The 18,031-nt window shown below is 38.1% G+C and overlaps 1 protein-coding gene across 2 annotated transcripts in view; it reads left to right on the plus strand.

Moving 5' to 3' along the window:
• LOC133639947 (centlein-like) overlaps positions 1–18,031 on the plus strand; it is a 152,378-nt gene that overhangs the window by 24,232 nt on the left and 110,115 nt on the right. For both annotated transcript variants that reach the window (XM_062033671.1, XM_062033672.1), the window contains exons 4-6: positions 2,987–3,056; positions 6,762–6,840; positions 16,896–17,164. In XM_062033671.1, the coding sequence (XP_061889655.1) occupies positions 2,987–3,056; positions 6,762–6,840; positions 16,896–17,164 (418 nt within the window). The remainder of the gene's footprint in view (positions 1–2,986; positions 3,057–6,761; positions 6,841–16,895; positions 17,165–18,031) is intronic.

The raw sequence follows: 18,031 nt of genomic DNA on the forward strand, positions 1-18,031 counted from the left end.
TTACTTTTTTTTTTTTGTTCATAATGATTTAAGTATCAGTGGAATAACAACTTGATATAAATTCAGAAGAGGATATCATATTTCCTTGCTGCTCAACAGTATTTTGAAGATTCTGCACCCGGCACCTAGTGTGTGTGTGAGTGACGGGAAGAAAAGGTCTGACTCGCTTGAGGAGAAGTCGTTTGGCGCCACCTGTTGATTTGTATGTATAAATCTCTAATCTTCTAAAAAGAGACAACCTGTTTTTTCCACACTCTCATATTTGGTGTATTACGCAATTGATGGATGTTTCTTCAGCTCTACCATTTTATTTTGTGGTGTGACTACCTGCTGTGTTCACTACTGTGATGGAAGGAATTTTACGCCAGAGAACAATCCCCCGTTTATATGAAGCCAACAAAAACAATTGCAAATGTTATAATTTGCACGCCTGGCGAGTAGCACGAAAATAGGCAACAAGTGCTTGTCTTCCTAGTCTATTCTGAAACTATATTTGGGTTGAGTGTTTGAGTTATTAGAGCCGTGCCAGCCGCAGTAAATTCACTGAAGAAGTATTACTGAGCTCATTATTTTAGTGGCACAACAGCCCTGCATTGACAATTTCAATGCCTGCACAATTTTTCTGTTTTTGCAGATGATGAATCCTTTGTGTTTCAGGGAAGATGGATATAAAAAGACAATAGTTTTACTTTTTTTTTTTCCTCCCCATAATTCATCTTTCCTATAAGGGAGCTGCAAAAAGGAGTTAGTTGTTCCTGTTTTTAGTTCAAAACACCTGTGGGTTTTAAACAAGGGTCTTTTTGATACGTCATAGAGATCAGATTATCATCTTGTCATAATTTTTTATAAATATTAGGGCTGTTAAACGATTAAAATATTTAATCGTGATTAATCGCATTGTTCATAGTTAACTCAAAATTAATCGCGATAATCGCAGGTATCATTAATAAGCTTACCCTAGACCAGGGGTGGGCAATTAATTTTTACCGGTGGCCGCATGAGCAACCTGAGCACCGCAGGAGGGCCACACCGACAATATTTCAATTAAATTTTGCTCAAATTATTTTTGATATACCGTAAGATAAATAATAATAATTTCATTTAACCTAACTTAACTTTATACAAAAGCGGATTGCTTTTGATGGTTTAATTTTTAACACTGTCTTACACAACACTTCCTGATGTATAATACAATGCAAAAATGTCAATTTCTGTCACTTTATCATGCATCCTCTTTAAAAGTCCAACATTTTTCCCCGTCAGATTTGGACAACCATCTGTTGTCACACCTGCCAGCTTGTCCCATTTCAGTCCTAACATGTCCAAACACGCATTTACCTATGTGCACAAGTCATTACGCATTTACCTATGTGAACAAGTCATTACCTCTCTTTAATTGACTGCATGTCTGCCAGCTCCTCCGTGATTTGAAAGTCTGCAGTTATCCCACGTAAGAAGATGAGCAGCTGGGCGGTGTCACGTACATCGCAGCTCTCATCCAAAGTCAGCGAAAAACAGTCAAAGTCGACCGTTCTGTTCTTCGGCTGAAGCTCCAAGTTTCCAGCGATGGTCTCAACCCGCCTCGTTACAGTGCGTCGGGAGAGTGACACGTTCTCAAATGCGCCCCTCTTCTCCGGGCATACCAGCGCAACAGAGTCCAATAAGCACTCCTTAATAAACTCTCCGTCAGAAAACGCCTTACTTTTTCTGGTGATTTTGTAAGAAATGATGAAACTTGCCCTGATGGCTGCATCTCTGGGGGGGTGAAATTTGGCAAAAATTCCATTTTGGGTTTGCAGTTTTACCATCAACGCTGATTATCTTTAAACACCGCAACCTGTGTACCACAAACTAAGCACACGGCTTTACCTTTAATTTCTGTAAAGAAATACTTAGCAGTCCATGTCTTGTTGAAAACACGCCATTCCTCATCAACTTTTCTCTTTTTAGCGTCTCGGGGGGTAACCGGGCATCACTTGTCGCTGTGCACCTTCACTCACAGGTTACACACGGACATACGCCCATAAATAACACTTTTCAAAATAAAAGCAGCACAGTTGTATTGCACGCACGACATAGATGTTTTTTTTAATTTATTTTGTCATTTGTGATTGCAGCTGTTCACATTCACTCACAATCGCGCACGAGCATACGTCCACACGGGAGTAATTCAAATAACGCTTTTCAAAACAAAAGCAGCATCGTTGTATTGCACACTCGACATAGATACTTTTTTTAAAATGTATTTTGTAATTTATGATTGGCCTCACGCGGGCCGGACAGGGACGCACAAAGGGTGTTATATCGCGTTAACTTTGACAGCCCTAATAAATAAACATGAAGTGTGTTAGCGATGTAAAGGTGCAGGCCGCCCACTACCAGTCCGCGACACAATGTTTGGATACCAATTTGCTTGTCCGTCTCAGACCCAGATTTAACCCTAACTAGCCTGCGGCCTTGTCATGTTCCCGTTAGATCCCTTCTTCCTGTGGTCTTTACCTCTGCTGCCTCTCCCAGGCTCCACCTTAATAAACCCACCAGCGTAAATGTCACTGGCTTCCACCTTCCCGTCAAAGGTCACTGTCAATAAACGTGTGTGTATGTGCGTGTGTGTGTGTTTGTGCCGCGTGTCCATCAGAGGCAACTTTGCTCGGCTGCGCTCAGCCGCGCCTCTCGCACACGTCTGTCACACGTTGGAAGGCTAATGAAGGCCACAGCCGCTCTCAGACATGTTGATGCATTCACCGTCGGCAACAGACGCCGTGGTTTTTCACTTCATTTACACCCCACATTTACACTTCCAGCTTAGAAATTGGATGGGGTCATTGATTTCCTGTTAAGAGGTAGGAGGAGAGCTCTGAAATGCACATATTTTGCTTCAAGTCAACTAAATTCACCATAAAAGTCAAATTGGATTTTGGGTCCAAGGGTGGTGCGCATGCTTAAAAGAGTTGGCAGCTGTAATGAACTTCAACTTTCTCCACAGTGAAGAATACTCGGACAGCCTCGACGGCGCGCCCTCAGGGACGATGCATCATGGACGACACGAGAGAAAGGTGAGTCTCCCCTTTTGTTTTGACGCGTAATTAGTAAGGGTTTAACGGTATGGTCCGGGGAAGTACAGAGTTTCCACAATGTAGGCATTAAGAGAGGCACAGGAAGTGTGATTGCGGCCCAGCAGAAGTCACGGTACGCGTTGTTAAAAGTCTCCTGAGGGACTGAGGGCAACAATGAAATGGGGGCTGTGCAGCAAAGTGGACAGGAGTAACAGCTAGAAAAGCCCTGATTTCCATATGGAGAATATTTCGTACGAATTGTATCCAAGAAGACACTGAGGGCAACACGGAACTGGAGTGCTGCAGCAAAGTGAACAGGACTGACAGAAAGAAAAGTTCTAACTTTCTTATGCAGAATTTTTGGTGTGAATTATATCCAAGAAGACACTGAGGGCAACATAGAACTGGAGTGCTGCAGCAAAGTGAACAGGACTGACAGAAAGAAAAGTTCTAACTTTCTTATGCAGAATTTTTGGTGTGAATTATATCCAAGAAGACACTGAGGGCAACATAGAACTGGAGTGCTGCAGCAAAGTGAACAGGAGTGACAGAAAGAAAAGCTCTAATTTTCTTATGCAGAATTTTTTTGTGTGAATTCTATCCAAGGGAAGACTGAGGGCAACAAGGAAACGGAACACTGCAGAAAAGTGGAAACTAGTGACGGGAAGAAAAGCCCTCTTTTCATTATGCAGAATTTTTTGGGGGTGAATTTTATCCAAGATGAGACTGAGGGCAACAAGGAAATGGGCTGTGCAGCAAAGTGGACAGGAGTGGCGGAATGAAAAGCTCTGATTTTCATATGCAGAATGTTTTGTATGCATTGTATTCAAGAAGAGACTGAGGGCAACACGGAACTGGAGTGCTGCAGCAAAGTGAACAGGAGTGACAGAAAGAAAAGCTCTAATTTTCTTATGCAGATTTTTGTGTGTGAATTCTATCCAAGGGAGGACTGAGGGCAACAAGTAAATGGAGCACTTCAGCAAACGGGAGGAAAAGCCCTCTTTTCCATATGCAGAATTTTTGGAGTGAATTTTATCCAAGATGAGACTGAGGGCAACAAGGAAATGGGGGCGCTGCAGCAAAGTTGACAGGAGTAACAGCTAGAAAAGCCCTGATTTCCATATGGAGAATATTTCGTACGAATTATATCCAAGAAGACACTGAGGGCAACATGGAACTGGAGTGCTGCAGCAAAGTGAACAGGACTGACAGAAAGAAAAGTTCTAACTTTCTTATGCAGAATTTTTTTGTGTGAATTATATCCAAGGGAAGACTGAGGGCAACAAGGAAACGGAACACTGCAGAAAAGTGGAGACTAGTGACGGGAAGAACAGCCCTCTTTTCATTATGCAGAATTTTTTGGGGGTGAATTTTATCCAAGATGAGACTGAGGGCAACAAGGAAATGTGCTGTGCAGCAAAGTGGACAGGATTGACGGAATGAAAAGCTCTGATTTTCATATGCAGAATGTTTTGTATGCATTGTATTCAAGAAGAGACTGAGGGCAACACGGAACTGGAGTGCTGCAGCAAAGTGAACAGGAGTGACAGAAAGAAAAGCTCTAATTTTCTTATGGAGATTTTTGTGTGTGAATTCTATCCAAGGGAGGACTGAGGGCAACAAGTAAATGGAGGAAAAGCCCTCTTTTCCATATGCAGAATTTTTGGAGTGAATTTTATCCAAGATGAGACTGAGGGCAACAAGGAAATGGGCCGTGCAGCAAAGTGGACAGGAGTGACGGAATGAAAAGCTCTGATTTTCATATCCAGAATTGTATTGTATTGAATTTTATCCAAGATGAAGCTGAGAATGAAAAGCTCTGATTTTCATAGTCAGAATTGTTTGTATGAATTGTATTTAAGAAGAGACTGAGGGCAACACGGAACTGGAGTGCTGCAGCAAAGTGAACAGGAGTGACAGAAAGAAAAGCTCTGTTTTTCTCATGCAGATTTTTTGTGTGTGAATTTTATCCAAAGGGAGACTGAGGGCAATGAGCAAATGGAGCGCTGCAGCAAAGTGAACAGGAGAGACAACAAAAAAAGCTCTGCTTTCCATTAGCAGAATTTTTTGGGGTACATTTTATCCAAGAGGAGACCAAGGGCAACAAGGAAATGGAGCAGTGCAGGAAAGTGGACAGGAATCACTATAAGAAAAGCTCTGATTTCCACATGGAGAATTTTTGGAGTGAATTTTATCCAAGAAGAGACTAAGGGCAACGAGGAAATGGAGCGCTGCAGCAAAGTGAACAGGAGAGACAACAAAAAAAGCTCTGCTTTCCATGAGCAGAATTGTTTTGGCTACATTTTATCCAAGAGGAGACTAAGGGCAACAAGGAAATGGAGCAGTGCAGGAAAGTGGACAGGAATGACTGTAAGAAAAGCTCTGATTTCCACATGGAGAAAATATAGGGTGAATTTTATCCAAGAGGAGACTAAGGGCAACGAGGAAATGGAGCGATGCCGCAAAGTGGACAGGAATGACTGGAAGAAAAAATTTTGGCTGAATTGTTTCCAGACTGAGGGCAACAAGGAAATGGAGCAGTGCAGGAAAGTGGACAGCAATGACTGGAAGAAAAGCTCTGATTTCCACATGGAGAATTTATGGAGTGAGTTCTATCCAAGAAGAGACTAAGTGCAACAAGGAAATGGAGCGCTGCTGAAAACTGGACAGGAATGACTAAAAGAAAAGCTCTGATTTCCACATGGAGAATTTATGGAGTGAATTTTATCCCAGAAGAGACTAAGGGCAACAAGGAAATGGAGTGCTGCTGGAAACTGGACCGGAATGACTGGAAGAAAAGCTCTGATTTCCACATGGAGAATTTATGGAGTGAATTTTATCCAAGAAGAGACTAAGTGCAACAAGGAAATGGAGCGCTGCCGCAAAGTGGACAGGCATGACTGGAAGAAAAGCTCTGATTTCCACATGGATAATTTTTGGGCTGAGTTGTATCCAGACTGAGGACAAGAAGGAAATGGAACGCTGCAACAAAGTGGAGACTGCGGAGTACTTCAGTGTCCAGGCTAATATCCTCTGCTCGCCAAGTAAGGAACCAACAGTTGTCTATGTCACATATTCAAAATGTCCTTGTTTGCGAGTCGGGTCACGGCGGGCCGAGTCGGTACCGTGAAGTAGAAACGGGTGTTTAGCGGACGTGTAGCAGCTGCCCTATTAATTGTGCCCCGCAGCTCCTCCTGGGCTGATGAGCGGGACGACCGCCAGCGCCCTCATGAGAAGCTTTGTCTCAAACACTTCATCTCCCGTCGCCTCTCCACGCCCTCGTCCTGATCAAACCTGGCGCTGATGAGATCCTACCTGACCGCCATCGGAAGCAAACACAGCGAGTCTCCTTTGATGTCACTACAAACGATCACGCATTCGGAGAGACGTCACACTCGCGCGCGAACCACCGCGCTGAGACGTGTCATCCTGCGAGGAGCGCATCAGGACTCGTAGACGGCGACGGAACAAAGGCAGCCTCGGCGAGCTGCCGTCAGAGCTAATATGGCGCGAGGAGTAGCGCCCGAAGTGGCGCCCCGGTACTACTCAGGTGAATTATTAAAGCTGCGGGTGATTTGTCTTGTCGTGTTAAAGCGAGAGCGCCCTGTGATCACAGTGTCGTTACGAGGGAAGCGCAACATGTCAACCGCTTGTGTTAGATTATGCACTTGCTTTTCATCACCGTCTCACCGACTGCGCTTTCAGTTCGACAGGTGTCAGCCGGCTGCAGACGCGCAGGTGTCGGCGGCGTGGAGCAGGAAGCACGCTGATGTCGGGGATCAAGGTAGCATCGTATCACACTTAAGCAAATCTGTAGTAAAATGATTAGAGGCTCAGCATTAGCTGCTGCAGCTTACACGGACGCAGGGATTTTCAACTGGCAGCTCAAGGGCCAAATCTCCCCCACGGAGGACATCGGACCGGCCCTGGGGTTTAGGTCAAAACTTGGGAGCGATCAATATTTTCTGCAGTAAATTCCTAGAAACAGCAGAACCCTCGTAGGAATTTGGAGTCTTTCATTTTCAAGGACTGGGATTACATTTATTGTCATTCCACATGCACACTGCAAAAAGTCAGTGTTCAAAAACAAGGAAAAAAAATACAAAAATTAGGGGTATTTTATTTCAACTAAGCAAAATTATTAGGGATGTCCGATAATGGCTTTTTGCCGATATTCCGATATTGTCCAACTCTTTAATTACCGATACCGATATCAACCGATATATGCAGTCGTGGAATTAACACATTATTATGCCTAATTTGGACAACCAGGTATGGTGAAGATAAGGTACTTTTTAAAAAAATGAATCAAATAAAATAAGATAAATAAATTAAAAACATTTTCTTGAATAAAAAAGAAAGTAAAACAATATAAAAACAGTTACAGAGAAACTAGTAATGAATGAAAATGAGTAAAATGAAGTGTTAAAGGTTAGTACTATTAGTGGAGCAGCAGCACGCACAATCATGTGTGCTTACGGACTGTATCCCTTGCAGACTGTATTGATATATATTGATATATAATGTAGGAACCAGAATATTGATAACAGAAAGAAATGGGGGGAGGGAGGTTTTTTGGGTTGGTGCACTAATTGTAAGTGTATCTTGTGTTTTTTATGTTGATTTAATTAAAAAAAACAAAAAAAAACGATACAGGCAATAAAAAAAAACGATACCGATAATTTCCGATATTACATTTTGGGATGTCCGATAATATCGGCCTGCCGATATTATCGGACATCCTTAAAAATTATCTGCCAATAGAACAAGAAAATTTGGCTTTTCAAGACTTTCCGAAACAAGTAAAATTAGCTAACCTCAATGAACCCAAAAATACCTTAAAATAAGTATATTCTCACTAATAACAACTGTACTACTACATGAGTACCTATTTTATATTGTTTCATTGAAAATAAAACAGCAAAGTCCATTTGGCTGTCATCTGTTTTAATTATGAGGCACAATTGTGTCAAAGTCATGATTTTTTTTTTCAAGCTTGAAATAAGAAATTATTACTTTAAAGTAGGGATGTCCGATAATGGCTTTTTGCAGATTTCCGATATTGTCCAACTCTTTAATTACAGATACCGATATCAACCGATACCGATATCAACCGATATATGCAGTCGTGGAATTAACACATTATTATGCCTAATTTGGACAACCAGGTATGGTGAAGATAAGGTACTTTTTAAAAAAATTATAAAATAAGATAACTAAATTAAAAACATTTTCTTGAATAAAAAAGAAAGTAAAACAATATAAAAACAGTTACATAGAAACTAGTAATGAATGAAAATGAGTCAAATGAAGTGTTAAAGGTTAGTACTATTAGTGGAGCAGCAGCACGCACAATCATGTGTGCTTACGGACTGTATCCCTTGCAGACTGTATTGATATATATTGATATATAATGTAGGAAGCAGAATATTAATAACAGAAAGAAACAACCCTTTTGTGTGAATGAGTGTAAATGGGGGAGGGAGGTTTTTTGGGTTGGTGCACTAATTGTAAGTGTATCTTGTGTTTTTTATGTGGATTTAATAAAAAATGTAATTTTTTTTTAAAAAAAACAGATACTGATAATAAAAAAAACGATACCGATAATTTCCGATATTACATTTTAACGCATTTATCGGCCGATATTATCGGCAGACCGATATTATCGGACATCTCTACTTTAAAGTAGTTTTCTACTTGTGAGTGTTGATGACACAACAGTTGATATTCTAGTTTCAAGCATGTTTTACTCAATATAGCTCATCAAATCTCAGCAACAAGCTGTAATATCTTACTGACATCATTTAGGAGCAAAACACTTAAAACAAGTAAAACACTCTAACATAAAATCTGCTTAATGAGAAGAATGATCTTATCAGACAGAAAATAAGCAAATATCACCCTTATTTGACATATTTCATCTTACTGAGATTTCACTTTTTGCAGTGTAGCTGCTGCAGCTTACACTGACGCAGGGATTTTCAACTGGCAACTCAAGGGCCAAATCTCCCCCACGGAGGACATCGGACCGGCCCTGGGGTTTAGGTCAAAACTTGGGAGCGATCAATATTTTCTGCAGTAAATTCCTAGAAACAGCAGAACCCTCGTAGGAATTTGGAGTCTTTCATTTTCAAGGACTAGGATTACATTTATTGTCATTCCACATGCACACTGCAAAAAGTCAGTGTTCAAAAACAACAACAAAAAATACAAAAATGAGGGGTATTTTATTTCAACTAAGCAAAATTATTAGGGATGTCCGATAATGGCTTTTTGCCGATATTCCGATATTGTCCAACTCTTTAATTACCGATACCGATATCAACCGATACCAATATCAACCGATATATGCAGTCGTGGAATTAACACATTATTATGCCTAATTTGGACAACCAGGTATGGTGAAGATAAGGTACTTTTTAAAAAATTATAAAATAAGATAACTAAATTAAAAACATTTTCTTGAATAAAAAAGAAAGTAAAACAATATAAAAACAGTTACATAGAAACTAGTAATGAATGAAAATGAGTAAAATGAAGTGTTAAAGGTTAGTACTATTAGTGGAGCAGCAGCACGCACAATCATGTGTGCTTACGGACTGTATCCCTTGCAGACTGTATTGATATATATTGATATATAATGTAGGAAGCAGAATATTAATAACAGAAAGAAATGGGGGAGGGAGGTTTTTTGGGTTGGTGCACTAATTGTAAGTGTATCTTGTGTTTTTTATGTTGATTTAATTTAAAAAAAAACAAAAAAAAACGATACAGATAATTTTAAAAAACGATACCGATAATTTCCGATATTACATTCTAACGCATTTATCGATATTATCAGGACATCCCTAAAAATTATCTGCCAATAGAACAAGAAAATTTGGCTTTTCAAGACTTTCCGAAACAAGTAAAATTAGCTAACCTCAATGAACCCAAAAATACCTTAAAATAAGTATATTCTCACTAATAACAAGTGTACTACTATATGAGTATGTATTTTCTATTGTTTCATTGAAAATAAAACAGCAAAGTCTATTTAGCTGTCATCTGTTTTAATATGAGACACAATTGTGTCAAAGTCATGATTTTTTTTTTCATGCTTGAAGTAAGAAATGATGACTTTAAAGTAGTTTTCTACTTGTGAGTGTTGATGACACAACAGTTGATATTCTAGTTTCAAGCATGTTTTACTCAATATAGCTCATCAAATCTCAGCAACAAGCTGTAATATCTTACTGACATCATTTAGGAGCAAAACACTTAAAACAAGTAAAACACTCTAACATAAAATCTGCTTAATGAGAAGAATGATCTTATCAGACAGAAAATAAGCAAATATCACCCTTATTTGACATATTTCATCTTACTTAGATTTCACTTTTTGCAGTGTAGCTGCTGCAGCTTACACTGACGCAGGGATTTTCAACTGGCAACTCAAGGGCCAAATCTCCCCCACGGAGGACATCGGACCGGCCCTGGGGTTTAGGTCAAAACTTGGGAGCGATCAATATTTTCTGCAGTAAATTCCTAGAAACAGCAGAACCCTCATAGGAATTTGGAGTCTTTCATTTTCAAGGACTAGGATTACATTTATTGTCATTCCACATGCACACTGCAAAAAGTCAGTGTTCAAAAACAACAATAAAAATACAAAAATGAGGGGTATTTTATTTGAACTAAGCAAAATTATCTGCCAATAGAACAAGACAATTTGGCTTGTCAAGACTTTCCGAAACAAGTAAAATTAGCTAACCTCAATGAACCCAAAGATACCTTAAAATAAGTATATTCTCACTAATAACAACTGTACTACTATATGAGTACGTATGTTCTATTGTTTCATTGAAAATAAAACAGCAAAGTCCATTTGGCTGTCATCTGTTTTAATTATGAGACACAATTGTGTCAAAGTCATGATTTTTGTAGTTCATGCTTGAAATAAGAAATTATTACTTTAAAGTAGGGATGTCCGATAATGGCTTTTTGCCGATATCCGATATTCCAATATTGTCCAACTCTTTAATTACAGATACCGATATCAACCGATATATACAGTCGTGGAATTAACACATTATTATGCCTAATTTGGACAACCAGGTATGGTGAAGATAAGGTACTTTTTAAAAAAAATTATAAAATAAGATAACTAAATTAAAAACATTTTCTTGAATAAAAAAGAAAGTAAAACAATATAAAAACAGTTACATAGAAACTAGTAATGAATGAAAATGAGTAAAATGAAGTGTTAAAGGTTAGTACTATTAGTGGAGCAGCAGCACGCACAATCATGTGTGCTTATGGACTGTATCCCTTGCAGACTGTATTGATATATATTGATATATAATGTAGGAACCAGAATATTGATAACAGAAAGAAATGGGGGGAGGGAGGTTTTTTGGGTTGGTGCACTAATTGTGAGTGTATCTTGTGTTTTTTATGTTGATTTAATAAAAAACAAACAAACAAAAAACGATACAGACAATAAAAAACCGATACTGATAATTTCCGATATTACATTTTAACGCATTTATCGGCCGATAATATCGGCAGGCCGATATTATCGGACATCCCTAAAAATTATCTGCCAATAGAACAAGAAAATTTGGCTTTTCAAGACTTTCCGAAACAAGTAAAATTAGCTAACCTCAATGAACCCAAAAATACCTTAAAATAAGTATATTCTCACTAATAACAACTGTACTACTATATGAGTACGTATGTTCTATTGTTTCATTGAAAATAAAACAGCAAAGTCCATTTAGCTGTCATCTGTTTTAATTATGAGACAATTGTGTCAAAGTCAGGATTTTTTTTTTCATGCTTGAAATAAGAAATTATTACTTTAAAGTAGGGATGTCCGATAATGGCTTTTTGCAGATATCCGATATGCCGATATTGTCCAACTCTTTAATTACCGATAACGATATCAACCGATACCGATATCAACCGATATATGCAGTCGTGGAATTAACACATTATTATGCCTAATTTGGACAACCAGGTATGGTGAAGATAAGGTAGTTTTTAAAAAAATGAATCAAATAAAATAAGATAAATAAATTTAAAAAAAATTATTGAATAAAAAACAAAGTACAACAATATAAAAACAGTTACATGGAAACTAGTAATGAATGAAAATGAGTAAAATTAAGTGTTAAAGGTTAGTACTATTAGTGGAGCAGCAGCACGCACAATCATGTGTGCTTACGGACTGTATCCCTTGCAGACTGTATTGATATATATTGATATATAATGTAGGAAGCAGAATATTAATAACAGAAACAAACAACCCTTTTGTGTGAATGAGTGTAAATGGGGGAGGGAGGTTTTTTGGGTTGGTGCACTAATTGTAAGTGGATCTTGTGTTTTTTATGTGGATTTAATAAAAAATTAAATTAAAAAAAAAAAAAAACGATACTGATAATAAAAAAAAACGATACCGATAATTTCCGATTTTACATTTTAACACATTTATCGGCCGATATTATTGGCAGACCGATATTATCGGACATCTCTACTTTAAAGTAGTTTTCTACTTGTGAGTGTTGATGACACAACAGTTAATATTCTAGTTTCAAGCATGTTTTACTCAATATAGCTCATCAAATCTCAGTAACAAGCTGTAATATCTTACTGACATCATTTAGGAGCAAAACACTTAAAACAAGTAAAACACTCTAACATCAAATCTGCTTAGTGAGAAGAATGATCTTATCAGACAGAAAATAAGCAAATATCACCCTTATTTGAGATATTTCATCTTACTTAGATTGCAGTTTTTGCAGTGTAGCTGCTGCAGCTTACACGGACGCAGGGATTTTCAACTGGCAGCTCAAGGGCCAAATCTCCCCCACGGAGGACATCGGACCGGCCCTGGGGTTTAGGTCAAAACTTGGGAGCGTTTAATATTTTCTGCAGTAAATTCCTAGAAACAGCAGAACCCTCATAGGAATTTGGAGTCTTTCATTTTCAAGGACTAGGATTACATTTATTGTCATTCCACATGCATTAAATACTACAGAGTTACGAAATGAGGTTTAACATCAAATCCAGAAGTGCAGGTTCTAATATATGTACTGTATTTTTCGGAGTATAAGTCGCACCGGCCGAAAATGCATAATAAAGAAGGAAAAAAACATATATAAGTCACACTGGAGTATAAATCAAATTTTTGGGGGAAATTTGTTTGCTAAAAGCCAACAGCAAGAATAGACATTTGAAAGGCAATTTAAAATGTCTAAAGAATAGTGAACAACAGGCTGAATAAGTGTACGTTATATGAGGCATAAATAACCAACTGCTATGTTAACGTAACATATTATGGTAAGAGTCATTCAAATAACTATAACATATAGAACATGCTATACGTTTACCAAACAATCTGTCACTCCTAATCGCTAAATCCCATGAAATCTTATACGTCTAGTCTCTTACGTCAATGACATCAATAAAATTATTGGATATTTAGTAATTTCACACATAAGTCGCTCCTGAGTATAAGTCGCACCCCCGGCCAAACTATGAAAAAAAACTGCCACTTATAGTCCGAAAAATACGGTAGTTATTTGAGTCTCTTCTTATGCAGTATATTTGCTTAGTACGTATTTTTCTAATCAGCCTAACCCAGTCCTTTTCAAAGGTTGGGGCGGGCCCACCTGGGCGGGCGTGGTGCGATGCCGGGGGGGACGCGTGTGACTTCGGGGAACGTGTTGTTTTTTTTTTGCCACACCAGAATATGAGGAAGCCAATGTAGCACTTGGCTTCACTGTAACCACGGTGGGAGATGAGGAGAAAAACGGTCTGTTGTTTCCATTAATGTTAATAATCTTACAATGTTATGCAGAGGTATAGTTAGGGGAGGGGGCGCAAAATATTTTCTTCTTCGTAACGGGGTCGTAAAGGAAAATATTTGGGAAGCACTGGCCTAACCTAAACCCAAGGTTTATGTGTTGAATAAATAATAATCTTTGTTAGTAACATGGTTTCATATCATTTGACAAATGCTCATTTACATTGGATATGCCATACACATGCTAGTAATTAGCATGAGCAATTTTACATGGCGATTTTGTAAACTGTAAATTAAGAGTAAGATTTATTTATTTTTTTGTCCTGTCCAGCTTCTCAGGCAAATCATATAGCAGATGTAGATGCCCATATCGGCTGTACAAATGTACTTTACAAAAGAGAAGTGTGGGATACTTCTCTTGTTGCCTTATTTGTATTTGACTTCATTAAATGTATTTATATTATCATTTGGTGCAGCCGGGCCGGAGCAGGAGGGGATAGAAAGAGAAAAAAAGGAAGACAGAGGGGGAAATTGTGGGGACAAGAGGGGGATAAGACAGAGACAAAAACAACAGCAGCAAACACAACAATAACAACAACAATAGAGCAACATCAGTAAATAGAATATGTACAAATATGATGGTAAAAGTGATAGCAAAGAAGCAGTTAGTGAAATAAATAATAATACAGTAATGACAAAAGTGATAAAAGTAAGATTACTAATTCAGAGGTAATATTTTAGTGGGCCTCCGGCCCCTCTGGTGTGGAAAAGTTGGGCCCCAAGCTCATAAAAAGTTAAGAACCCCTGGTATAGAGGATCTTTGATACATTTTTTTGCAGTCGGTCCTCAGAAATAGCAGAAGCATCCTATCATCTCGAACAGTATTTCTTAACCATAGGGCAAGGGCCCATTGTCAGGCCGCGAGTACGCCCTAGAGGGCCGCCAAGAAATATCTGTTTCTCAGCTGTGATCCATAGCGGTAGGCAGTTGTAATACACGTTTCCACCTAATGTGGCAGTAGTTACAATATCATACAAAGAAAAAATGTAGCGCAAAAGTCAGATAACTTTTTAAGCGCAAAAATTGTGACGAAACTGTTGAAGCTGTAATTTCATTTGCACTCTAATTTTATCAACAGTTTATCTATTATTACTTTATTTATTTTAGCGCTGCGTAATTATATATAAATTAAATTTTAATCCGTTTTTATGAGTGCCTTCTTTTGCAGCATATTTGGCTCGTATTTAATTTTGTAATCAGCCTGACCTAAGGCTTTATAATAGTTTTTTGTGATCACCACATAGTTTCATGTCATTTAAGGTTAATTTTTCTTAAACTGTAAGTAAGTTAGTTATATTTATTGAACACCATTCCAATCAAGAGTAAGATTACTAAGTCAGTGTTAATGTTTGAGTGGGTGCTGGGCCCCACTGTAGTGGAAAAGTTGGCCCCGAGGTTAAAAAGATTAATATTTAGAAGATTCTTGACCAGCATTTTTGTAGTTAGCCCCAAAAACAACACAATGTTCCCAGAACAATTTAGTTAAATAGCCCTGCTGTAAAGAGATCCAGTTGAAGAACTGCATTAAAAATGTCTGCACTGCAAAAAGTGAAATCTAAGTAAGATGAAATATCTCAAATAAGGATGATATTTGCTTATTTTCTGTCTGATAAGATCATTCTTCTCACTAAGCAGATTTGATGTTAGTGTTTTACTTGTTTTAAGTGTTTTGCTCCTAAATGATGTCAGTAAGATATTGTTGCTGAGATTTGATGAGCTATATTGAGTAAAACATGCTTGAAACTAGAATATCAACTGTTGCAAAGCTGTGTCATCAACACTCACAAGTAGAAAACTACTTTTTTAAAGTAATCATTTCTTATTTCAAGCATGAAAAAAAAAAATCATGACTTTGACACAATTGTGTCTCATAATTAAAACAGATGGCAGCCAAGTGGACTTTGCTGTTTTATTTCCAATGAAACGATAGAAAATAGGTACTCATATAGTAGTACAGTTGGCACAGTACAGTAAACTGACAGTTAATATTGAAACATTTCACATGTGACATTTCAAACTATTTTGAACAAAAATAGTTCATGCACATTCAGATAAATTCTTCAAAATTACCATAAAAAAATGTTTGGCCGGGGGCCGGGCTGTTTATATGCGCACTAATTGACTGAAAGAGCACGCACTTGGCGCGATGATGTCATGTTATCCATGGAAAAATGCATTTTTAGCCCATATGATTTGCCTGAGCGGCTAGGAGACCCCGAGAGTAACAAGCGCTTGCCTTGTTGCCTTTCCATTAAGAACAATAAACTAGTTTTTAGTATAAGTTTGCTGGTTTCAAGAAATGTAATGCCGAGCGCATATCATTATGTCAAGATAATGGCACTAGCATTTGCTTCATTTAAGAATATTTTTCCACATATTGAGCAAAAAGGTATCTTTTTTTTCTACCAAGAAAAGTGCACTTGTTATTAGTGAGAATATACTTATTTTAAGGTATATTTGGGTTCATTGAGGTTAGCTAATTTGACTTGTTTTGGAAAGTCTTGACTAGCCAAATTTTCTTGTTCTTTTAGCAGATAATTTTGCTTAGTTCAAGTAAAATACCCCTCATTTTTGTATTTTTTTCTCTTGTTTTTGAACACTGACTTTTTGCAGTGTAGACCTTTAGGGAAGTGCTTTGTGTGTACCAATATATGTATTATTGTTGTGTTAGAGAACTGCAGTCTATCATCTGGAGCATTTTCTAAAATTCAGCAACCATGAGAGGTCACTGAAATATTTGGAACTCCCTTGGTGTGATCCATTGCTGTTATACAATGCTGCCAACTCTGATAACAAGCAGAAGTTTAAATCTGCTTTAAAACTACAACAATTTTCGACATAGGTTTTGTATTGACTGTCATCAGATAATTACGTTGTATGAGCGTGTTACATCCAGTACATTGCTGTTTGCATCACCTGCTTCAGAATGAGCACATGGTGTTCTTCTGTGCACTTGTCAACTCACCTGCGTCTGTTTTTCCTCCTGTTAGACAACAAATGGCAAGAGCGCTGGGAACGTGGGACGAAAGGCGAGAAGAGGAGGAAGTGGATTCTAATTAAGGCCCATCATGGTGCTGCCGCCTCCTCGTCCTCCCTGCAGCAGCGCGTCGAGTCCCTGCAGCGGCACATCCACGTACTGCGCCGTGCCAGGAAAGATGCCGTGCTCTCAGCTCGAGAGCTACAGAGGGCCAATGAGAAAATCACAACACAGCTCAACTGCCTCTCCGAGAAACTGAGCAGCAGCAAGCAACTCACACAGGTAACCCAGAAGGCCTGGTGATTTTAATGCTCTTTTTCCCCCCGTGAATTACTTTCTCCAGATCGCTTCAGTTAAAATGGTGCAGTACGACAAGGTGTAATATTTTATTTTCAAGTCAATACGGTTTAAGAACTTATTTATTTGTATTATTTTTAAATGTAGATTAAAATGTGGTTTGTGCACACCTTTCTTTGCTGCTAATTTAAGGGCAACTACCGTATTTTTCGGATTATAAATCGCTCCGGAGTATAAGTCGCACCGGCCGAAAATGCATAATAAAGAAGGAAAAAATATATATATATATATACGTCGCACTCGAGTATAAGTCGCATTTTTGGGGGACATTTATTTGATAAAGCCAACAGCAAGAATAGACATTTGAAAGGCAATTTAAAATGTCTAAAGAATAGTGAACAACAGGCTGAATAAGTGTACGTTATATGAGGCATAAATAACCAACTGGTATGTTAACGTAACATATTATGGTAAGAGTCATTCAAATAACTATAACATATAGAACAGGGGTCACCATCGCGGTGCCCGCGGGCACCAGGTAGCCCGTAAGGACCAGATGAGTAGCCCGCTGGCCTGTTCTAAAAATAGCTCAAATGGCAGCCTCTATTTTTTAAATTTTATTTATTTACTAGCAAGCTGGTCTCGCTTTGCCCGACATTTTTAATTGTAAGAGAGACAAAACTCAAATAGAATTTGAAAATCCAAGAAAATATTTGAAAGACTTGGTCTTCACTTGTTTAAATAAATTCATTATTTTTTTTACTTTGCTTCTTATAACTTTCAGAAAAACAATTTTAGAGAAAAAATACAACCTTAAAAATGATTTTAGGATTTTTAAACACATATACCTTT

This window comes from Entelurus aequoreus, linkage group LG22 (genome assembly GCF_033978785.1).
Source record: "Entelurus aequoreus isolate RoL-2023_Sb linkage group LG22, RoL_Eaeq_v1.1, whole genome shotgun sequence".
Taxonomy (NCBI): domain Eukaryota; kingdom Metazoa; phylum Chordata; class Actinopteri; order Syngnathiformes; family Syngnathidae; genus Entelurus; species Entelurus aequoreus.